The 24,409-nt window shown below is 47.4% G+C and overlaps 1 protein-coding gene across 2 annotated transcripts in view; it reads right to left on the bottom strand.

Moving 5' to 3' along the window:
• GALNT16 (polypeptide N-acetylgalactosaminyltransferase 16) overlaps nucleotides 1-21,585 on the bottom strand; it is a 75,425-nt gene extending 53,840 nt beyond the window's left edge. Inside the window, exon 1 of one of the 2 annotated variants that reach the window (XM_058026349.1) lies at nucleotides 21,272-21,585. In XM_058026349.1, the coding sequence (XP_057882332.1) occupies nucleotides 21,272-21,475 (204 nt within the window). In that variant the 5' untranslated portion in view covers nucleotides 21,476-21,585. Of the gene's footprint in view, nucleotides 1-5,583; nucleotides 5,609-21,271 lie in introns of those variants that run through there. The other variant, XM_058026350.1, reaches the window with a different exon arrangement.
• Nucleotides 21,586-24,409: the final 2,824 nt, after the last annotated feature.

The following is a 24,409-nucleotide window of genomic DNA, read 5'->3' as shown; positions in this document are numbered from 1 at the left end:
CACACAGCTTGGACAACAGCTTGTTTTTCAGCATACCATTTACAGGCTACTCCAAAGCATGTGAAAAAGAAAAAAAAAAGTTGAGTAACAGCTATTTACTCCTCAAATATAACTAATTGTAGTCATATTCAGAATCAAGGCTACCCACAGGAGAACCCTTCCAGAAGCAGAAATACATTCTTTTGCCAGCAGATTTCTTTTATCTTTTTTTAAGAGTCAAACACTTGGTACATTAGGGTAATTTTGGAAAGCTGGCACTTTAGCAACCAACGCCCCAAGCTAGCGGAGCAGAAGAGCTTAGAAGCACACTTCATTAGAAACCAGTGAAGTTAAACAACAGAAAATTGTCTCCCACCATCAAACCTCTTATGAGGAATGTCCATCATAAAATGGAACAATTTTTGCACATCTGTGCTGCTGATGCACTTGGACTGCTCACAACCCACATCTGTATGCCAGTTCACAGAGGGTAACTGCCTGGTACTGCTCCTGCAAACGAAGAATCGTTCCTTAAACACAGGCAGCACAGGTTTGTACTGCAACACTAAAGGCCTGGAACTGATAGATATCTGTCACTCATGCAAAACAAGAAAATTAATAATTTGATTAGAAGACAGCAGAAAGGTATCTTTCAAAAGTTCACTGATCTTTAGTCAGAGATTAGGGAAGAAATCCTGTTTCTCATTGCAGAAAAGTGATTTTTCTCACTAAAGGCAAAATTGTAACATGAGAAAGAATGCTTCAGAAATGGCTGCCTTGGAGAGAGACAATTGACACGGACCATGCACCATGGTGAAGGCAATGCAATAGCAATTTATGTCTCTGCATTAAGCAGTGTCAACAGTTCAAATCCTACTGTGCCAGGCCTAAGACATGCTGATAGGTGTCAAGAGAAAAGATACCTATCTCAAGGAGCTGATTAACTTGGGAACACTAAAAAAAGCCATTAAAATCTCACCAGCAGAGGCATCTCTCATAGCAATCACAAGTAAATGCTCATTTATTGTGGTTTTAATCAATGGAGTTGAAAGTGTTTCATTGGTTTTGCTGCTGGGGCCTCTGCTGCAAGGCTCAGAGATCACCTCCAGCTAAAGAGGGGTCTACCCACTGCAAACCACTAGTGACTTATCAAAGGATATAAGTGTGAGTGATCACATCTTGAGCAAGCTCAACCTCAGGAGGGTGACCTGGCTTGTCCCCAGCTCTTGGATACCCCAAATCCTGCTTACCAGTGCCCAAGACAAGAGAAGCTGCAGAGGAAGGAAGGCAGCTAGGTCCCAGAGCTGCTTGCTCCACCATCCATTTCTGCAGGATGCCTCTGGAGCTTTTAAATGAAAGGTATTCAAGACAAACCTCTGCTTGATGGAGATGAAAGTGTAACAGCCAAGTTGATCAGATTTGGCATCTTTTTAGGTATGTCAATTCTTTTGGTAAATACAGGGAGGCATTCTGATCTCCAGTGCTTTTCCTCAGGTGTCCAAATTTCTAGCCAGTATTATCACTCAAAAAGTAGGAGAAACTATAGAACTGAATTAGTACTTTGAACAAAACAGGAAAGTAAGTACAAAGATGAAAGTAAGTACAAAGATGATAAAAATCCTCTGTACTGAAAAAAAAAATATCTCTGCAACAAGAACCTCAAGGCTTTCACTATATACAGACACAAATAACATGCACAAATCTCCCATACAACTCAGTTCAGAAACTGTGAATGTAGCCATATCTTTGGTTTCCTAAAAAAAAAATTGTTCCTTTTTTCCTCATCTGAAAGTGAGGAAGATGTACAGGAATGTTAAATAGCTGCTGTTCTCTGCAATCTAGACCCAAGGGAAAAGCAAAAGAATATAAAGCTGGTCCTATCTTGCTACTTGCAATGTACTTCCCCTCCAAATTAGTTTTCTTTATCCATCCTGCCAGGCGCCCTGCAAGCTCTTCCCATCCCACGTCACTTAGATGCTCTGAGTCAGAGGCTGTCAGACTTTTCCATCTACAGGTTAATATTCTTCCTGAGTTGTGCAGCCTTTTAGGCCAGTGGCTCAAACTGCAGGATATTCCCAGCAAGGCTGCTCCAGCTGTCCTTGGAGCTGAACTGAGAGCTGCTAGTGCAACTGGCACCTTTCTACTCTGTCCTCCACTCAGCGCTCAGCTGGAGCTGGGGGTGCAGCAACTGCCCCAGCAAACAACCATCTCTAAGCTGGTAACATCTTCACAGATGAAAGATCCTACACTTACTCCCTCACTCATCAGTTATGCCCGTAACAGACTCCTCCTCTTATAACATATGGAGCAATATTGCCAGAACCAATTTCCAAATGACTGATACATTTCGTAAGGAAGCAGCAAGTGGGAAAACCATATATAGGAAAAGCACCCACCCCCACCCTCTGTTCTCCTACACACATTCATCCCTTCAAGCTCTTCCCAGAGCATTGTGTTAACCTGTGTGAAGTAGTAAGTGGGGGAAAACTCTCTCAACTTCTTTTAATTAATAATGACTATGTTACCCTTCATTGCATACTTTCATGTTACCAGGCAAGTAACACACATCATCCCTCTCATACCCCAATGTTAATACCAGGCTAACAACAGGAATTTTCTTTGCAGTCAACCCACCTGAAGCAAAACATTACTAGAATGGTGTCTTCACCTCCACCCAAGTGCTTTAACCTTGAGTACAAACATCATGAAAACAGAGCAAAAACAGGTTTCCTCAGAGACCACAGCTGGCATCTGGTAGAGACAACCTGGTTTTTGCTTCTCCTGTTTCCCCCAACACTCCTTCCAAATACTAACATCCCTCGGTGTCTTCTGCTGTCATCTTATTGCAGGGGTTCCATACTGTTGTCTCCTTATCACAAAAGTTTCGTACCTTCTTGGTGTTTCTCATGGGCACTCCTCAGAGCACTGACTCTTTCTTCTCCACAAAGCAGCCAAGTGACTCCAGTTCCCTTCTCAACCAGCCACCCCACTCTTTTATAGCACCTTCATCTCATTGGTCACAGCTGTGGCCTGTTAAAGTCAGGCCTGTTCCTAATCCTTGATAATTGGCCCAGCTGCAACTCCTTAGGGGGAAGATTACTTTCTACACTATCTTTACTTTCATATATTCTATCCCCTACATCTTCTCAGCCCAGCTACTGGAAGATGACCTCTGTCTCTAGACATAGCAGGGCCCACATCTGCAGGTATGGGACTGCACTGGCTCAGCCTGTGCCTATCTCTCAGCCCAAAGGGGAGGCAGTACCCAGGGACAAGGAAACAGGCATCATTTGCAGACAGATGGAGGGATGTCTTGGTAAGACTAGTTTCTCCTGCATTTCACAACCATCCTTAGCAGTGTCCCTACCAGCACCTGGCAAAATCTGGCAGAATGGCATAGTTGCTTATCCTAACCTGCAGAGCAAAATATGGGGTTAGTGTCCTCTCAGAGCAAGAGGAGCTTGCCTGCAGGCTCTCAAATCAAATATTCTCACTTTCAGCAAGCCATCACACTTGTCTACCATTTCTGCCATTTGTGTGCTCCCAGAAAGATCTTTTAGAGGACGCAATCAGTGATGTTCACAAGACTGCAGTCATGTCTTGCAGCGCCCTTGAGAAATGATTAACACTCCCTTTCCATCTCAGCTTAAAGGGAAAACTGCAAAGCACAAAATGGCTTCATCAAACATCTACTTCCAGAGCTACACAAGTCCTTCACCCAAAAGGCCTTGCTAGTGTAAAACCCACAGTATTTTACTTAATTAACTGCTTCCAGCAGCCACTGAAGAGCAGGTCTTCATTAAAAACATTGACCTAGCTGTTATGCTTAAAGGACAGACACAGCTGAAAATACCAGCTTTGACATACTGAGAGAGTCAGAGTGAGATTTGGCCCAGTAGAGTACGAGTGAGCCCACCTGCCACAACACTGGCCTTCTCAAAACACACTTACTCCATTCCCCCTGTAAGCCACCTGTGTGGGCTTCCCCATCTGCCTCTGCCTGCCACACTGGCCCTCAAGGCTCCAGGGCTGAGGGCAAAGTCTTTGCCAAGCCAGAAGAGGGCTCAAAACTCATGTCTGAGACAGCTTCCATACGTACACTTCCTTTTTAGTCAGGGAAGGAAACGTTTCTCCTTCGCCATCTGTTAATACCATGATATCCATCTGGAGAGGAAGAAAGGAGACAAACCAGCTAAAAGAAAATTTTCCCAAGGAGATAAATGGGGGTTATTGGCTAAAAAACCCACCAAAATCAATTCTGCAGTAGTCCAATGGTTCCTAGCTTAGGAGGAAGGCTCCGCTGCACCCCCAGCAAACATTTCAATGAGGCTGATGTGCTTTGCAGCCTGCAAGATGTTCTTGCTTTATTCTCTGCAAAAGACACAGACCTTTCAAAACCTGAAGGTAAGCAATTAATCCCTGGTGATGGAAACTAGGTTTCACATAGAACAACCTAATAAGCCATTTTGAACCTCTAATTCTCTGAACTTTGCACAGACAATGGACTTTCTCTTCTTTGAATTCTTCCAAAATGGTCACCTGAGGGAGGGCAGAGAGAAAAAAGCAGGATGCAAGATGTACCCCAGGCCAAGCTGTTAATTTTTAAATTATCATAGCAAATTATTTTATTGCACTCTATCCCTTCCTTTCTAGTGGCAGTATGGGAGAAAAGCACATAGATGTTTTATGAGAGTGCAGCTGTTAAGGATTTCAACATGCTGTGATTTTTCCCCTTTCATCCCTGCAGATCTAGATATTTTTGAATATGCAAGTTTTAAGCATTTGCTGATCAACAGATAGCAAGCTTTGTGGAAACTGCCTCAACTCAAAAGTCACTAGTTCATTAACTAATTAAAAGCATAATAATGGTAGCACAGCAATACCATAAGGAACCTCATCTTTCAGCAGACATCAAGGATTGAAAGGATGTAGAAATAGTAAACAACAACAGACACGTTTCTGAGGAATTTCTGAGGACGTGATTAATCTCTATCCCCTGACATGATAACAAGAGAAAGAGGCCCATGTTTATGATGAATTCTTCTAATTAAGAACCCTGTGCAAATGGCACGTGTTTCACATGAGGGATTTTGTCTGAACCAAAAACCAAGTTCAAGGATAAAATTCAATTGCATAGCTAGGTAAGCACAAATCACAGGGAGAATTTTCTCTCTGTCAGGCAGGAGCCAATGAACCATTCCTGGACAGCTCCTTACTGTCTGCCTCATTTGAGCCATTTCACCTCATGCATTGCAAGATGTCCCACCTGCAAAGAGAGACCTGAGCACTCTCAATGCTGCCTCCTAAAGACACCCAGTGAGGAGAGGCATCCTCCACAGGGGGCAAAGCATGCTGGCACTGTGCATCAGCAGGGTATATTCACTTGAATTTTCCTTGTTACCCCTGCCTTCCCTGCAGAAGAGCCATGGCTATTTAAACATGCAGTGAAGCTCCAAGGAAGGGGATGTCAGTTGAATGCCCAGCGGGAAAGACATTCAAAGAGAAAGTCAATGGAGCCTGAGCAATCAGTGTAAATCAAGACTTTAACCTTTCTGAGCCTCCTTCAGACTCTTGATCTGTAAAAGAAGATGCTTAAACACTTACCACATTTCTGAAGAGTCAAGTGCACATGACCTGTCAATGCAAAAAATGTTTATTACTGAAAGTACCAATTGAAGTGTTCCAGTCTTATTGTCTGTGGACTGTTTTCCCTGTAAAAACCATTGGGCAGAACAGATGCCACTACAAATCTGTTTAATGTAGATATATGGATTTGCTTTCAATGTGTACGTCTCTAGTAGATGGATCCTAGCTTGATGCAATATCCAAGCCCTAACTAATCTGACAGAAGCAATTAAGTCATAACTACAGCAGCCAGTACCCCAGCTTCTGGTGCATAAAACCACAGTTTCTGTTTATTGACCAGCAGAGAGAAATGTGGCTGCCTAGCAGCTGAATCAGATGGGAGCAGTCCCCTTCTAATGTAGCAAAGGAAACTTCCAAGGAAAATCATCCTCTATCCAATGCTCTCTGGGGTAACACAATTAGGCCATGACATACAGACAGGTCATTTAATACAATAGGAAAAAAATCCACTGATAGCATTTCCCTTGCCTGAATGGAAGGCATGCTGTTAAATTACCTCTGAAGTAGCAGACAGGCCTCTCTAACAGCAATCCTCTCTTCCCAAACCACATATCTTTAAAGGGCAACCAGCTCCAGCCCAGTCACATTGAATTCTACTCTGTAACCCCAGCATCCTTAAATAATCTTTCCTGCTGGTTCCAATCTAGCTCAATATAGACAAATATAGATAAAACCATAGAATTGTGCTTACTACATCCTATATTGGCAACCTATTTAATGGGACAGGGGAAAGGAAGAGCTATCAGATGGTTTTTGTACCTCCCAAAGCAAGCCAGAAGCTCCAGGAGCCACGGTGCCATTTCTACAGGAAGCAGTCAGCATCTGCAGGGAGGCTGCAATCATTTTAAGGTAATATTAAGAATCTACACTTCAGAAAACATTCAAATATTTAAAATGCATTGAAATTGTTTTAAATATATTTTAACACTTCCACATTTTCTCTATACTAGGAGAACACAATAAAGACAAAAAAAAGTCCTGCACTCCAAAATTCTTTATACATCTTTCTCATCCCAAGGAAGCACCAAGCAGACTCCTCCAATTCAGAAAGCTAGTTCAGTAAATCAAGGAGAACATTGCCATCACACCATCGCACTCTCAGAAATGTACCAAATCCATTTCATTAAAGCTAATGGAGTTGTTTTAAAACATGCTTTTGGGAAATGCACAGTGACAAGTTCTTTCAGGTCAGCACTTACTAAAGCACAGTATAAATACCTTCCTCCTTGCTAGACTTGCTGTCTGTCCTGAGAACAGACAGCTGAGCTGCCCTCTAACATCGGAGACATTCCCATGCAGTTGTTTTTCACACACTCTTTGGTAACACTGGAGGTACTGAACTGGCAGGACAATTGTACATAGTTCTTCTGGAAGCGCAGCCTGTAGAGAGTCTGGATGGCACTACCAAACAGGTGGTGATTTTCTACTCACCCTTTTCAGGAGCAAAGGTATTTCTTCTAGATCATCAGGCTTTTGGTCTGTTTTGGCCATCTTTTCCCTTAATAAGTCCAAAGAGCCCATTTCTGCTTACGTTGCAGAGCCACACTGAAAAACCAGTTCTGCAGAACCAATTCTGTCCCACTACCCAATAGCACCATGGCAGATATTCCAGAAGCAACAGCAAGTCTGTGTCAAACAGGACAGACATACCAAGGGACGCTGAGTTGCTTGTGCTTGTTAAAAGCTTCCTTGAGGTGGCATATTGCTTCTGACCTAGAAACATTACTCCTCACCCCTCTAATCAGGAGAAGTGCTCTCCAGCACAGAATGGGTTACCCAGCCCAGGTACAGGCTGTACCCTGGGGCCCCACACTGAGACTGCCAAGTTTTCCCTGCCTGCTTTACAGAATTATTGGCAATATGACCCAATATCACTAGCCAAAACAACGGTGTAAAGGCCTGGCCAGCCATTTGTAACTTTTCATCTTCCAGCTGATGTTGTCCACACTGCTGGAGCCTGAACTAGCCAAGTACACCTTCTCAGCACAAAGCTGGGTCAGCAGTGGCAGCAGCAGATGTCTGACATTCAGACTCCTATCTGAAGGAAAATGAGAACAACCAGCTAAATTCACCCATGTAAAATTCTGCTCCTACAAAAGTAGACAATGTTGCTGTACTTGCATTTGACTATTAATAACCTGTGGGGAAAAGGCCACATGCCCAGTCAGATGGTAGTGCCTGTGACAACTCGTGCCACGTGCCACCAACCAGGCATACAAGAATTTCAGCATCCAGCACTCAGTTTTTATCTGTCTGCACAAAGAATAGGGCAGCAAGACAATAAATGAGTGCATGCTGCAAACTCCAGGAACATATTCCCTGATGAACACTTTTTTTTCTGCAGAGAGAATGATTAAAAGCGTTACAGTGTATTTTCCACTCAGAAAAGCAATTTACACAGAATACTGGTTTAAGCACGTGGTTACAGATGTCATTTGGCATTGAAAACAATGTAACACGGGGAACCTCACGTTACCCTGATAAAGTTGGGAACATAAGTCTTCAAAAGCAGAATTCAGAACCAAGAAGCACCATCAGCCCCAAGGAGCCCTGCTGTTCATCACCCCAGCCAGTTAAGGAGCGCTTCAACACCATTCAGCAGTTGGACTGAGGTGGGAGAAACTGAAGTCAGCTTCCAGAGCTCAGCAAACACCCTGAGATTTACTCCAGTACAGCCTGGGGAGGAAGTTAATCATTACGGGAAGTCATGGTGCTACGTGGAAACAGGTTTAATGATTAACATTTACACATCACCAGGAAGTTTTTTCTAACCTGTCTCGTGCCCTAGCAGCTTATTCTCAAATGCTACTTCTTCCCTCAAAACGAACATGCAGAAATAAATGCACACCAAAACCCAAGTTGGCATTTGAGGAAACTGAGGTAATCTAAGAGGGGATTTCCCAAAATGTTCCCTCCAGACACAAGCCAAATTTGTTTCTCCCAAGGTGTCCCAGCCCATTCAGGTTACATACAACATGTGGCAAAGTGGTTTTAGGTGCCAACCCACCACTGGTCACAGAAATTACAGCAGGTGGGGAGGTGGTCCAAATATATTATCAAGGCACAATGTAATGAGGGATGGCCAGTCACAATAGCAGCTAGAACAGGACTAAGCTTTAATTGTCTCTGGGGTAGTAACTGGAAGCCAGTAGCAAATTCATTGAATATGTGTTGGCACACAATATCCAAGCTGTCTTGGCTTCACTGGTATTTTCATCAGAGTTAATAACCAGAGGTGAGCAGTTCTGAATAATGCTTTGTTTCCTTTCAGCAGAGCTCAAGGCTTAATCTCAGCTCTCCATCAGGGGAATGGGGGAAAGGATGCCTTCTATCCCCAATTTTATCTCATGTCCAGAGGTTATAAACCCCAGGACAGAAGCTGTCTTTTCTGTTCATGTTTGCACAGAAGAGCCTGCAGCCTGGACAGCCAAAGAGATCTGCAGATAAACAGGAAGCACGCATACTACAGGCCTTGTGTGAGGTCTGGGATAGGAGCAAGATAAATGGGAGATCTCACACAACTCTTACATGCAAATTGCTTGAAAAAAGATGGCAAGGCAACTGGTAACTCCAAGCAGGCTTGTGGCAGCCCCTAATGGTGTAATTATTCAACTAGCCTCCCTATCTCACTCTCTCTTCACAGAAGGGCCCTAAACAAGTCCCTCACATACAGAAAGAACCTGCTACAGAGACACACATGCAGCTGTGAGCTGTGCACTCCCCCGGTACACAGAGTTACACCTAGGGCAGGGAAAAGGAGTTTTCATAGAGAACAGCTTCTCACCACATATGTCCTTTGCACCTGAAACCTCAGTACACTGCTAACCCTCACCCAGCTCCTGCCAAGCAGTTCCAGGTAATGGCTGGAGTCACCCACATGGCAAACCCAGTGCAGATCTGGTTGCACAGCTGCTGAGCCCACCCCAGGATAGGCAGCATCTGACTCAGATGGGTCCCAACTGACAGGCACTGATCAAAATGCATCTAAGTTTACCCCTTTCAAATATAGGACAGTGATACAGGAATTTACCTTGGGAAGAAAAATATTGAACGGAAAATTTAAAGCAAATTCTGACCTCAATGGAAGTATTTGCCATTCAAATTCAACTCACCTACGCAAGACCACAAAGATACACATTTCCTCTAATGATTCAAAATAACCTTCTGGCAACATGTTTCATGGCTGTCCTTGCCACAGAGAATAGTGAAGACCCCACTTTAAGTTCAGCACAGGGCCAGCAAATTAAGTGCAGCAGTGGGAGGTGTATTTCTAGCAGAACTATAAAAGTACCACCAGAAAGCTGGACAAGAAAATTGATGATGACGTATTGTGGATACTCAAAATTTACCTAGTCTTTATGACTCTGTCACAAGGCTTAGTTTCGCAATTTCCTGGACATTTAATAAATACCACGTGCAGCATTATTTCCCAAGTTCTTAGGTTGACTGCTACACAAACTAGGGAATCCAAATGGTCACCCTGTATTTCTACTCCGTAACACTTTCAAGTATTCTTGAAGGGTGAACCAGCACCACCCAGCCATACCCCTCCCTCCTGTCCCCCCCCCAAAAAAACAAGTCAAGATTCTTCACTAAAAGTTTTGATCTTGTATTCTGCTGAAGCCAAGATGAAGGACCTGTGCAGAACTGTGTACTGGGGTTTCTGAACATGCAGCCCACTGGCAGGAGCAAGTTCCTCTTGTACACTGGTGAACTGGGGAGCCTTCCACATCTTCTATGGTACAGGAGGCACAGAAGAATAAGAATCCCTTCATAAACCCAGTTCCCATCACCACTCTCCCCTCCTGCAGCTGCTGGTGCTGCCCAGCTGCGTGCCCAAGTCCATGCCCCTGTCCCCAGGCCATCTGCAGACACAGAGCAATGCCAGCGTGTGGGGCAGCTGCCACAGCCCAGGAGGTGACGAGCACCCTGCTCATACCCTGCATGAATGCAGGCACAACAGAGTGGGGCGAGTTTTCTCACCTTTTCTTCAGCACTTGCAGTGGTGTTAATACCTGTTTATCCATTCTTGGCCATCCTTTATGATGTCTCTTAGGAGCTATTGGGCAAAAAGCAGAAGAAAAACACAGAGCATTCCAATCCCCTTTAAGCTCAATGCGACAATTTCAATCCTCTAACTAAAAGGAAAGAAGGGGGAAAAATGAGATGGACTGTGACAGGTTGGAAGGACTAAATCCCCGTTAACTAGGGCATCAAGATTTAAAGGGCTCAGCTTTGCACACATCAAATGTCTCTCACAAGGTCCTCACAGAACACTGTCCCCTCCAATTCCTCAGTGCCAATGGAGACCCACTGCCCCAAGGATGCTGGCAGTGGGCAAGAGAACCCTACTGCCATGACTGGTGCATCCAAACCCACGGGGGTGGCAGAAGCACCCAGGTAGCCCTTCTGAGTCACAGATACAAAGGGTAGCAAAGCTACCAGCCACCCAGGGCAGTGATGCACAATTAACAGCTGAACGGCAGCAGAGAGAAGAATGTGGCCATAACCTGTATTTCACATTAGACCTGCCACACACAATTATTTGTATCGCCCCACCATGTTTCCTTTCAACTCTAACATGTCTTTCCTGAAAATGAGGCTTTAGGCCCAAGAAAATTAATGAGTAAATAATTTACAAATCATAACTTTTAATAATTTACAATGCATAATTTTTAATAATGCTATAAGGATGCAGGCAGACCAGCAGACTTTTCCTATTACCTGATGTGACTCCACCTGTACCCTGTGCTGTAAGGACAGTGTTTGCTTTCACTGTTAGCCACCTCCTCGTGGCTCGCCTAACATGCAGTATGAGACGTATGTCTGTTCAAGGACCTGCCCTGACCCAGCAGTCCAACTGCTCACTTAAAATCCTTTCACACTCAGCCAAAGGTAGCTTTTGATAGGTGCTCGGGCAGCTTCTCCAAGGCCAGACCTCACTTGACCTCATCTCATCATTGCCTGGCCTGACAGATACACAGTTAGTCCTGATAGAATGCTGATTTCCCAGCCCTTGCCAAAATTTCTTTTGGGCTGCCCAGCCAGCGTGGTCCAGTTTTCCCAGCACAGACTGGAAATAGCCTGAAATGTCCCATGGGGCCACTCAGCTAGCAGGCATGGCACAACAATGTGGCATTCCAAGGCACAGCACAACCAAACACAGGGAGGATACAAACAGATGCCAAGTTCATTCAGATTTGTTCCAAGAGAATTTTTGAGAGGGTTACCTCATTGCAGAGCATCCATCCTTCTGCTGCCAACCCAAGCTCAGCATAAACACCACCCAGCACCTGAGCAATGAGAGAAACACCCCTGTGCTCACCCCTGCCTGGCCCTGACAGAGGAGCCAGCTCTGCAAGTGAAGCACCAACAGGGATGTGGCAACTGAGCATCCCTAGGCCAGAAATGGGGCTATGCCCCTATCTGTTTCTCAATGCTCCTGCCAACCCCTCAAGGTCACTGTGACAGTCTGTTTCCTACCTTTAGGCATAAAACAGACAGTTTAGCTAAATGGAGACATTTCAGAAGGTTAGGAAACAAACACAGCCTACTCCATCAGCAGCCTGGTGGCTGATAATTCCTACCACACTTGTTGTCACCTTAATTGCAAAAGTTCCATACCTTCTTGGTGATTCCTCATGGACAGCTCCTCACAGCACTAACTCCTTCGTCATCACAGCACAACCAACAAACTCCAACTCCCTTCTCACCCAGCTAAGCCATTCTTTTGTAGCCCTCGTCTTCTTATTGGACACAGCTGTGGCCTATTAAGAGCAGGCCTGCTCCTAATCTTTGGTGATTAGTACAGCTGCAACTCCTTAGGTGTGAGATTACCTGCTGCACTGTTTTTATTTTCTTACATTTTTACTTTCTTACATTCTTTATTTTCTTACATTCTGCATTATCTTTATTTCTTACATCCCTCTACACCACACAACCAGATCTGAATCAATCTCACAAAGATTGATTGAAAGGTACAAAGAAAAAAAAATCCACCAAAAATGACATGTATATTACAGCATCTGGGAAATACAGCATGATCACACACAGCAGGACTTGGCAGTGAGCACTTGCACCATTCAGTTTTTAACTCCAATACTTTACCATTATTTTTTACAATTTCAAAAGACTACAGGGAACTGCATAGGAAGCAAACAATTATTTCAATTTCATTGTGTGGATGTGATGGCTCCTATTTGCACTGCCACTGTATCCAGATTCCTGTACTCAGAGACTAACTGACCAGTTACCCAAGGAGCTGCACTGCTTTTTGCAGCTCTTATACACTCTTCCATAATCATTACACTTTTCACTGCCTACTTGGTACCGAAAGGCACAAAGTTACAGCATGGCATTACTGGGCATGACACTCTCTGGCACCAAATACTTTGTTCAGGGCACTCAGCAGGCAAGCAAGCTTTATTTTTCCAATTTTGTCCTGCAGAAAGATTTTTTCAGAGAACCTCTGAAGACACTTTCATTGGTTAGAAGCACTTTTCCAGCCAAGCCCTAGCTGTTTCAGGGCAGTTATCCAAAACAATAAAGGCAAGAAAAATAGTCCTTTTTTTTTCCTCACAGGCCCACAAAATGTCTGATACAGATTTCAGCACAGGGGCTTTCTCTCTCTGCTGCTGTTAAACAAAACCTCCTCAAAAAGATCATATTACAGCTTACAAGATGAAAAATTTGTGAAGTGGGAGAATTGAAAAGAAGAGGTTAAAGCAGATAATTTTCTACAGCTTTAGCCGAATGTCATCAGTGACCATGCTGGGACAGTCAGACGTTAGAGCACTGCCCCAGCCCAATCATGGCAGCCTTGGAGCCTGAACTGCAAAGTCAACCCTTCAGCTCCACCATGGCAGGACGACCAAGCAAGCATCATCTCCCCAGCCAAAACAGCTTCGCAGCCCAGGGGCAGCCTCACACAACTGCTTCACTCCCATGCTGGGGATGCACAGGGACAGGGGCAGCGCTGTGGGACCTGCAGTGGCACTGCAGAGGTGGCTGAGGCAGGTCTCTGCAGGGACAATGCCCCTCAAGGAGGCAAAAGAAAGCAGCGCCAAAGGGAGCGTGCAGCTGCCCATCAAAAACCTGGTCTCTACCAACACTGAGAAATTACCCATGTGCTCAAAGCACATCACAACATGGGTAATTTCTCTGCAGATATAGGACCCAAGAGAACACTATATTCTTTTTGGCTTGTCTCCACAGCCCCAAACACAACTAGGACATGGAAATTTGAAGCGGACAGTCCACCTGCAGTCCTTTATCACTTTTATTAGTTGCAAGAATATGTGCTTGTAAAGACACAGCAAAAGACAGCAGTGGGTAATGCACAACCTTTTCTAACAAATCCTATTGTTCAGTGCATGAAGCAGCCCGTGCTGTGCCTTCAACACCTTCCTCTTGCAGCAGGTGGGCCCTGACCTGCTACATTTCTGCTAATCCCGTTCCTTGTTCAGAGGGCATACAAAGGGAGAACTCAAGGACATCTTGCTAAGGTTACCTCTCTCATCTCCTGCCCTTCACAAAACTTGCAAGCTAAGCTGCCCAAAAGTCCTGTGAACTAGATAAAATATTCATTTTAGACCTTGGGGAAATGGAGTAATATGAAGATGAGTTCAGCTCAGTCAATAAGGCAGCTCAGCTCCCACTCCACGGGTCTCACTGTGGTTCAATCTTAATGCAAGAGTTTGGGATGTGCTGTGGATCATGGCCTCTGCACTTGGCACTGGACAGAGTGCCAGCAGTGCCAGCTGACAGGACAACCCCAAGGAGCCCACAAGCCTACTGCAGGAGCTGGCAGAAAGGGCTGGAGCAGCACATGAGAGCAGCACACACGAGCAAAACAGGAAGGAGAAAGCAAGGTCCTGGGACTTGCACGTGGAATAGGAACAACCAGCTGGCATTCTATGGGGAGCCAAGGAAGAGCAAGAGATCCCAGTTTGCTGGGCTCTGCCCTGGGGCTTCCCCTGCAGGTGTGAGACAATGCACAGGTGAGACAGGGTCCCCTGCTGCCCCAAGTGCTTCATCCCCAGCACATTTGCCTCTGTGTGTTTCATTGCCTTTGTGCTCTGCAGAATTAAATCAGTTTTCAGTGCTCCAAAATGGGCGGTCCCAGTTCAGTGCCACTGAAACAAAACATCTTCTCCCCTTGCCTTTTAAGTGACTCTCACCCTGCCAGCCTTGGGATGAAGTGTCTGGACCAAGTTTCACCGTGGCAAACAGCAACCTGAGATATCTATCAAAGCTTTCTGTTTCCAGCAACACTGCTAAATTTTTAGGTTTTAAATCTTGAGACAGTTTTGTATATGCAAAGATCTAACTGAGGAAGCAGCTGCATACTAAAGAATGCTTCAGCTCACTAAAACTTGCAACTGCTTCACCCACTGATTTAGAGAAAAGGCTCTAGTAAAATAAATCATGTTCAGGAGCACTGCACTGGCCCTCCCCTCACTTCTACACACTCTCCCAGGCTGCCCAGACCACCCTGCTCCCCAAGCCCAGCTACCTCACTGCAGCTACAGCATCATTTTGATTAACAATTAAGGCCAGTGCTGCCAACTGGATTTTATTAACATTACTATTGTGAACAATTTCTTTCTTTTTATTTTATTTTAATGCATTACAAGGGCCACTGAGGCAAATTAAATATAAAACAATTTTCTGCCACTTAGGCAAACAGCAGCCATTCCCCCAGTTTTCAAACATAAACACTTTAAATAAAACATTACACCGTCAAGCTGTCACTGAATCTTCCTCTTGCAGTAATACCCTTAGAGAAAAAGTTACCAAGTCATCCTTTCCCAGGGAGCTGGCACAGGCCCCATGTACCATATGAGAGATGCCACAGAGATAAAAAAAAAAACCAAAAAATCAGTGCTGCAAGGGTCTGGCCTCAGCATGAATGGCTGTCACAAAACCCCGAGCATTAAGGGCTGATACAAACTGGGCAGAGCAGAGGCCATACAGGTGCTGGGAAGAGCCAGGCAGGTGCTGGATTTTGGCAGTGGAATGGGCCGGGCTGAACAGCACAGGCAAACATAGCAACTGGCAGGTTCTTTTCTATCTCATTTCCAACACCCCAGATACCTGCAGAGCCACAGCGAGCAGAGCTGCTTTGCAGGATGGTAGGACAGAGAGATGAAGTTTCCTCCACTTTTCATTTGACTTGAAAGAAAGATGTTTTAAGAAAACAAGAGCATTTAGTGAGCTGTTGAAGCTGGCAACTTCACAGGTTTGCTCACCAAGGTGAGAGCCGTACCTTCCTGGCCTCAGGGCGTGCTGCTGCTGCTGCTGTAGCCATGGTGGTCTGGCTTGCAGGCAGCATCCCAGCCCTGGGGAGACCACAGAGCCTCCCGTGCCCTGTCCCCGCGTGTGCAAACTCAAACACAGACACAGCACAAGAGCAGAAAGAAACCTACAGGGTCTCATACGTGATCCTTGCCCCAAAAGGCAGGGGACTCAAGAGGGACCAACCTGCTAGGAGTAAAACGGTAAGGAAGCTGCTGAAATGAGCTGTGGCACCTCATTAAAAATTAGGCCTTTTCTCTTCATAGCGTAGCATGTAATGAAATTAAGCTTGACAATATGCCAATGCAAGGAAATAGTGCTGATCCTCCTCTTGCTGTGTTTGTTAGGTTTTTTTTATTTATTTAGGATCCACCTCAGTTGCCAGAGTTACATGCCTCGGGCTACAAGACCTGCCTCCAGGGAGGCACACATGCAGGGGCCCCATGGGATGCAGGTCCCTGAAAAATAGTATCATTTAGCAAATCATTAAAATTGCATCCTTTCCCAGTTGTGAGGAAAACAGCATCCTCTGAAAGCTGCACACAGAGGAAATGTGATGAAGGGATGAGAATAAAATCATTCATGAATGCGCAGTGAACATCAGCCAGCACCTGCTCTGAGGGGTTCAGATACCCAGGAGCCAAAGGCAACACAAAACAAAAGCAGGACTGTGCTGTTAACCAGGTGCTCCAGGGTCTGAAAAGCATTCATCAGCGTGGTCTTACTTGGTGGCAAATATAAGCATGGCTAAATGTGCCAGTTGGGCAATTCAGAGAAGCAGGTAAAGCCCAGCCACTGCCTATCTTCTGGCTAAACAAGATGTGGGAATTAAACAATTGACATCTTTCCTCGCCAACTTGTTCTTTGCCTACACACACCACCTGTTCTGAGCCAAGCGTCCCAGTGGAGTCTCTTGCTTGCTGTCTCACCAGAGGTGACACACAGTTCAGTGATGTTCGCAGAGCATTTAGAAACCCTTAGCTACAAGGAAAAAGGATGCCTTGTCTCATCTCCCCCGTGCTCATTTTACATGGCAGAGCACAGAGGTAGGGAGCAGCCAGGAGGGCTGAGCTCAGGTCACCTGAGCCAGCATTACCCTACAGGGCTCTCCACCGCCAAACCGGCTGCAGTGGGCTCACAGAGCAACTACACAGGGCACAAAAGCTGGCAGGACGAAGACCAGAGACAACATACCAAAATCCAAAGGGCAATTTACAAAGATAAGAGGCATCATAGAGCAACAGGGCATCAGCCTAACACAATTCTGAGCATTTAAATAATGATACTTTTATCTCCACCTTCCAGGCATGTTGCTGCTTCCCTGCCACCCCAGAGAAGTCAGCAAGCTGGAGAACCCTGTGGGCAACCTCACATCCTGCTTTTGACTAGGGAATAGGAGAAAATACTCCTACCCTCAGCTCACAGTCAGCCAACAGAAAAATTTCTCTTTCAAAGCTGCCTACCAACCATCCCTCTCACTAACAAGCCTTGCCCACGCTGCAGCACTGGCCCTGCTCTCTTCACTGGGACACAAGCCTCCCATGCTGCAGTCTTTAGACAGGGAAGAACAGAGCCCCGGGCTCTGCTCATCAGTGCCATACTAAAGCAGACACGCAGCACGTGCTGAACAATTAACCACCTGGACATAGTGCAGGAATGATGCCAAAGCTCTTCTAAAGACACACAGCACAGCTTCTGGCCTTTGGAAATTTCCTGGAAACAGGAAACAACCTTTTGCCTAGAAGAGACAGAAGAGAGTCCAGGGAGGAAGCTCATCTTCCAAAAACACACAAGCTAGCTGTCAGAGGTCTTAGGGCTCCTTCTAATCAATATGAAACTCTCCTGTGCTCCAGAGAAAAAATGCATTTCTAGGAGTGTGGTACTCACATGTGCTTCTACCTCCGTGGTAGGTGAAAGGAGAAGCATGCAGGGGCTTGTCTTGTCACCAAGTGAGCCCTGCCATTTGCCAGTATCTGAATTTTCATCTCAGGCATCTCTACAGCCTGTTTGTGAAGAGCCTATTGCAGAGAGGCCACATGTCAAGATTTCTATCTATAAAATACGTATCTGTAGGATCACTATTAATGCACAAGCTGTTTCTGGGACACTGATCTCTGACAGCTCCATGCCCCAGCTTAAATATTCAAAGATTTCCCTGCTGACTCCAGGAATCAGACATCCAGATTTTAAGTTCAAAGTTGTGCTAACAAATATGAGGTCAACAAACAAAAAACAGTTTCAAGCTGCGACTTGCAATTGACTACAGTGTTTACCTGAGATGATTTTTATTCTTCACATTAAGAGAGAATAAAGAAGAAAAACAAAACCCCAAAAAGCACTTCAGTTTTTAAACCTATGCAATACACTTGCAGTTGCCCAGGTTTTGAAATGTCATAGCATAGATGCAAGAGCAGGACTCTTGGACTCACTCACCCAAAAAAAAACCTTTTTCTTTTTTCCAGACAGAAAAGCAGCCAATTTCAGAAAACTGAAAAAATATTTTTCCAGAGACCCATAAGTCACATGAGTCACCCTTATTTGCAGATGAGCCCAAACCTGAACTCCAACATCATCACTCATGCAGAGCAGAGGAAACCAGAAGCTGGATCAAAATGGGCAGCTTGTCTCAGTGGCTCTGCAGAAAGCCAAGGGATAGAGAAGCATGCAGAGCACAAGCACGCCTCCCCTAATACACGACCGCCATCGTACATTAATTCAAATAATCTGACTTCAAGGGGAATGAACTCGGGGCTGAGGGCTCTGCGCTGCCGAAGGACGGCTGCTTCTCTAGGTTTGTTATTTCTCCAGTGGGGCAACAGAACTGGCACATTCCCTGTGCTGGCTGGGAGAGGGGAGTGGGCTGTGCTGGGGACAAGCTGAGGACAGTGTGCACAGCTACTGCGCTGGCCTGAGCAGCCCTCAGGCTCACTCACACAGATCAGACCACGAGAGCCCGTGCTCAGACCCTGCTGGATGCCACACCCTGAGGGACAGCACTGTCCCCAGACATCCACCAACCTTCTGGCCCTGTGCCCACACGCAGTCACTTCCCTGCTCCTGCCCCAGCAGCGCAGGCAGAGGCCAAGGCTGGGACAGCTCGTTGTGCACATCACTGCTGAGCCTGTTCGGCTCCCCACAGCCAGAGCACTGCACAGTTACACGAGCACACACACTGCTCGTGTTTTACCACCTTGCCTCTCACAGCAACCCACCAAACCCTTGGGAAACCTGCGTGCATGAGGGAAAACCCAAACACCACAAATCCTTCCTGTTTCCTTCTCTATCCAAATACATCACGGCAGGTCAGGATGTGAAATTTCCACCATGCCCCACCACCAGGTGCATAAGGAGAGGGTGCTCCTTCATCTCAGCTGCTACTGAAAGCCCTAGTGCGAGGGCTGGCACATCCTGGGACCCCAGTTACAGAGGGACTTGAGATGCAAAGGATGATTATTTTTCCTTGCTACGGGATTTCAGGCATGGAGCAGTGCTGGAACGATTTACACGGTTTTGAGAGCAGGACCAATTTGGTGTGGCTGTTGCACGGCGGTGTATCTTGCAAGGAGAGGCTTTGTGGTTAGCCATGAGCAAATACTGCCCCCCCAAACAGCAGCAACATAATCACGTGTGGCACTGCCACAGCATCCTCCTCATGAGGATTTTAAGGTGCTTGGCAGAAGATATGGATTCATGTAACCTCACAAGCCCTCTGAGAGGGAGTAAAGTAAATGCTATAAAAAACCAGAAGGGATAAGCGGGGGAACAGAGAAATAAAACTGCTACACCAGCATGTTCAAGCTCACACAAGAAATTAGAGGCTCAGGGGCAGCTTCCTCTGCCACTAAGGTGGAATCAAAAAAGCAGGAGTGCTCTAAATCCTCTGTTCAACTCAGCCCTGGCCAGCCTAAGAGCATTTCCCAGTGCACCCAAGGGGCTTCAACAACAGCAGCACTCGCGCAGAGCTCCTCACCGTGCTCATTTCCTGCTACATAAAGGTCCAAAGCAGGGCAGCCTGAACCGCCGGCAGCCACCAGCCCTAGTGAGCAGCAAATAACAGAAGTGCTGTGTCCAAGCTTTGACTTTTGAGTTTCAGCAGCTGCAAGCAATGGCCAAGGGGCTCAGCTGAAGAGTTTCCACCCTGCTGCCTGAGGGCTGGAACTGCTCTGACAGCATTTTCCAAACATTCACGGGGCTTCCCAAACACCTATAAACACTTCCCATGCCCGCTTTACAGGTGAAAAAAAGCGAGACACAGGCCAAAACCTCCCAGTGCCAGCCGAGGAGGCAGGCGGGCAGCCCTGGCGCCTGGCCCCTGCTCGACTCTGACCGGGCTGCTGCTTTTGTTCGCTTCCATGTGTGCATGACCAGCTGACAAATGCATTCGCAGCCAAAGAGTGACACACAGTGCAGCTCCCGAACAGCTTCAGCCGGATCACTCCTGGGAATGGTATTGCTGGGCCACTTCTTGCTCCAGGGGCTGATTTATTTTTTATGAAGCGATTGCCTAGAGTTGGGAGAGCTTTATTGATGCTATTATACAGGCTGAAGGGAGGACAAATCACTCCCACGGACAGAGCAGAAAGGTCCTCATCATCCTCAAGTCAGGAGCTCGATTTTATCCCCCTACTGAGCCCACAGATACCCAAGGACGGCAGAGTGTGGTGCTTTCAACAAAACTGAAGTAGCACATCAGGGCACTGCTACCACTCCTCGGGTTAGGAATGGAGCCCTGGGGGCTCCCGCCATCTCCCTGCCCGAACCCCAGCCTGAGCCCGCCTCAGACCGCTGCCTCCGGTTTGAAGGAGACTAAAGTCTCATCGGGCAGCCGAGCGGAGGGGCAGAGGCTGGTACCAGCTGTACAGTCACTCGCATCCCCCCGGCCCGGTGCTCGGAGCCCGGCTGGCCGGAGGAAAGGCTTGTGAGAGGTTATGGCTCTCAGCTGCTCCTGACGGGAAAGCACTGTGATCACACATATGCGTGTGTGCGTGCGTATCTGTATGTGAGCACCTTCTGAACGCGAACTAAAACCCTTCCAGCTGCTTCACCCGCCTCTTTCCCCGGCCAAGGGCAGCCGCTCTCAGCCGGAGGAGCAGAGCACGGGCTGAGAGCGGCGGAGACAACTCGCAAACACTTTACCCACGGCATTACTCTATTCTCCCGAGAGTGCCCACCCTGCTCCCCGAGTAGCGGCTGCCATGGTGACAAGCACGAATGCTAAAATAAACAGAAAGCAACCCGAAGGCAAAGCGCAGCCCTCCGCCGGCGTACCCCGCGCCCGCGGCGGCGGCTCCCTCCCCGAGCATCCTCCCCGCCGCGGCAGGACGGGATGCTGGGGCCGCCGCTCACTCACGATCAGGGGGATGGTCCTCTCCTCCCGGCGCAGCTCCAGCCTGCCGGCCGCCCTCTGCCCGCTCCGGGCGCTGCCGCTACCGCCTCCGGCGGACCTGCCGGCAGCCGCCGAGCGGGGCTTGTTGTCCTGCCATAAGTAGTAGAAAGTGCCCAAGATCCAGGCGACGGTCAGGATGGCGATGGCATTAGCCCTGATCCTCCTCATGCCGAGCGCCCCGGGGGAGCCTGGGAGCGCTGCCTCGACGGGCAGGGGCGGCTGCGGGAGGAAGAAGAGGAGAGCAGGAGGCGGCGGCGGCGGCACGGCTCCCCCGCCCCTCACGGCCCCGGCCCCGGCCCCGGCCCCGCACCGCCCAGCCGCCGCCGCCGGGTCCTAACGCCGGGCCCGCTCCGCCGCAGGGGGCGGAGGGCTCCGCGCCTCCTCCTGCTCCTCCTCCCGGCCGGGCCGGCGCGGGGAGCGGGAAGCGGGAAGCGAGGGCCGGCTGCCGGCGAGGATGCGCTCGGCGCCGCAGCTGCAGCGGGGACGGAGCGGCGGGGAGCGGGGGACACGGGCCCAGCCCAGGAGATGGCACCGGCCTGCCCTCCTGCACCGCTGCCCCTGAGGCACTCGTGACCTTACTGCCATAGTCGTGCCCGTAAGGCAGGCGGCCAGCGAACACACCGTGACAGCCCATGGCACACGGCATCTAGGCGTCCGTGCAGATGAGCCCATCTCCCACTAAAGCTGTGGTGGTTGACGGGAGCAAGGCCCTTGGGCGGACAATGGAGCTGCCCAAGCACCCGCTCCCATCGCTGCCAGTCACACACTGGCACCAGGGCTGGGCGCCTGGGCCGCCGCCTCAGCCTCGAGGCCTTGCAAGCCCTGCGGCAGGACAAGCGTGGCGGTGGAGAGGCAACGATGATACAATGCCACTTTACCGGGCACTGCTAAAGCTGTGGCAGCAAAAGGCTCACTGAATCCAGCCCTGCGGGCAGCTTCAACAACAGAGCACGCAGCTTGTGAAACCAAGTGACATTTAGGCACAGTGCAGCTGCTGAGCAACCACGGCTTGAAGGTTTGCGAGAGGTACCGAGAAAACTTACAGGGAAAACAAATGTTTAGAAAACAAAGGTGGTTCCAAGGCACCTGATAACGGGGCTAGATAGAAAATGTGGGTGCTTCCAAGGCACCCGATGAGGGGATTCGAGTTTTTGCGTTACACTATGGAAAATGTCATCAGGGCTTCTAAAGTTTTGCCCTACTTTCCTCCTGGCTACATGCATCTAAGTGTAATTGCAACCTGCCCTGCTAAATTGCCCTTTGAGATTTACCTGCACGCTGCTTGTTTCTTGAAGTACAGCACAGCACAAAATTCATTTGTCAGACTCGTTCTGTGTCCACTCAGGGCAGAATGCTGTTTCCAGAACCAGCACCTCCCAGGGCTGCAGCACAGCTCCACATCAACCTCCTTGCAAAGCACAATTCATGCCCGATGTAGAAAATGTTAGAAAGCATCTCACGTCCTCCTAGATACGCTTCCCAATGACCTGTCAACCACACACAGCTTCCCAGGCTGACTAGTCATAGTCAGTGGTAAGGGGAAGTTTGAGACATTTAAAAACCAAAGTCTTCCAAGGGATCATCAAAAACATAATTAGTCTAAGCTGCCCAGTCCACATCCTGTGGAAGCTGGACTCCCACTATTTTCAATCTCTTTCACAGTCTTACTGGAAAAAGAGCATCTGCTCTCCTGTGTGGGTTTGGATCCAGCAGCTGCCTGGGCTGCAGAGACACATGAAGAGAGGCAGAGGAGCTGTACCAAGGAAATAGAAAAGAGGAATTCAGGAAGTAAGATGTATTCATATCCATGTGACAGCAGAGCTAGGCAGAGTGCCTTCTTTTTCACCACTGTGCAGATCACACCAGATTATGCTTGATTCCTTCTTAGTCTTTTCTCACCTTTTGGTGGGATTCACTACAGAAAAGCAAATCATAAACAGCAATGGAGACTTTTGTCTGAAATAGGAGAAAACCCTCTGCCCCAAGACTTGAACTGAACAGACTGCCTTCTCCTGCTTTTCCAAGCATGCTGCTTCCCTTTCCCACTGCAGCCATTCATTTTCTTCCCGTGTTGCCCCCTCACCCCGCCAGCACACCCTATAAGCTGCCATGCAATCACCATTGCCTCTTAAGGGGTACCATGTAGGGAAGTCTCAGAAACTTGCAGAGTGCTCTGTAGGCAAGCTTCAGCAGGGCCCCAGACAGAAGCCAGGTCAAGAGGTCTTTCTCTGTGGGGGCAGTTGTTTTCACTCCCCTCTCCCTGCAGGAATCAGCAGTAGAAAGCAGGGTCTGTTCCTGCAGAAGCACATTCAGAGTGCTGGGCAGGGAAGCTCTGCTCTAGCCCACAATCACAGTGAAGGGCACAGAAAAGCTCTGTTACCCACCCTCAGAGCTGGTGGCAGAGCAGCTCCTCATGCCAGCAGATCCAGTTCAGCACAGACTACCCAGATTTGCAGGGGTCCTTTATTTATGTTGCCTAAGCTTTGGGACCAATTTGAGAGGAAGAGTGTTAGGAGGTGGTTGGGGCACTAGAGCTGGATGACCTGAAGGAGACAGGACCTTCAACACAGCTCCAGCATAAAAAGCATGTACTTACATATCACCAGGCTTCCACATGCTTTAAAAGTAATGCAGCAATATTTCATCTCCAGGGCCCATATGCCTCACTGCAGGATTACCAGCTTGCAGGTCCAAGCTATTGGTACTGAAGGTTCCATTTTCTGCAGCCAAAACTTGCAATGATTTAATCTCTGACCACTGAGCTTTGCTCCAGAATATCGTATTTCTTTTAAAAGACAGCATACTTCTAACCTTATATTCTACAGGGATCTCTGACAATATAAATTGTTCTGTTCAGGTATAGCTATACTGTAAGCTGCAATGCTGCATGCAGATATTAGCAGCAGCCCATCAGAGAAAAGAATACCAGAAGCAGTCTGGCATGGAGATCTCTACACCACACAACTGGCAAAGTAAACATACGAGGAATATTAACAGTGATAATAAATACTTCAGTGATGATCATTGCAAAAGCATCAACTAATTCAATAAATGCCCTAAGAGAAGTGACCTGAGAAACATAATATAATAAACTAAACAAAT

The sequence above is a fragment of the Melospiza georgiana genome, chromosome 6, assembly GCF_028018845.1.
Source record: "Melospiza georgiana isolate bMelGeo1 chromosome 6, bMelGeo1.pri, whole genome shotgun sequence".
Classification (NCBI taxonomy): domain Eukaryota; kingdom Metazoa; phylum Chordata; class Aves; order Passeriformes; family Passerellidae; genus Melospiza; species Melospiza georgiana.
The sequence above is the reverse complement of the archived record's forward strand: the minus strand, read 5'-3'. Positions and strand labels throughout refer to the sequence as shown.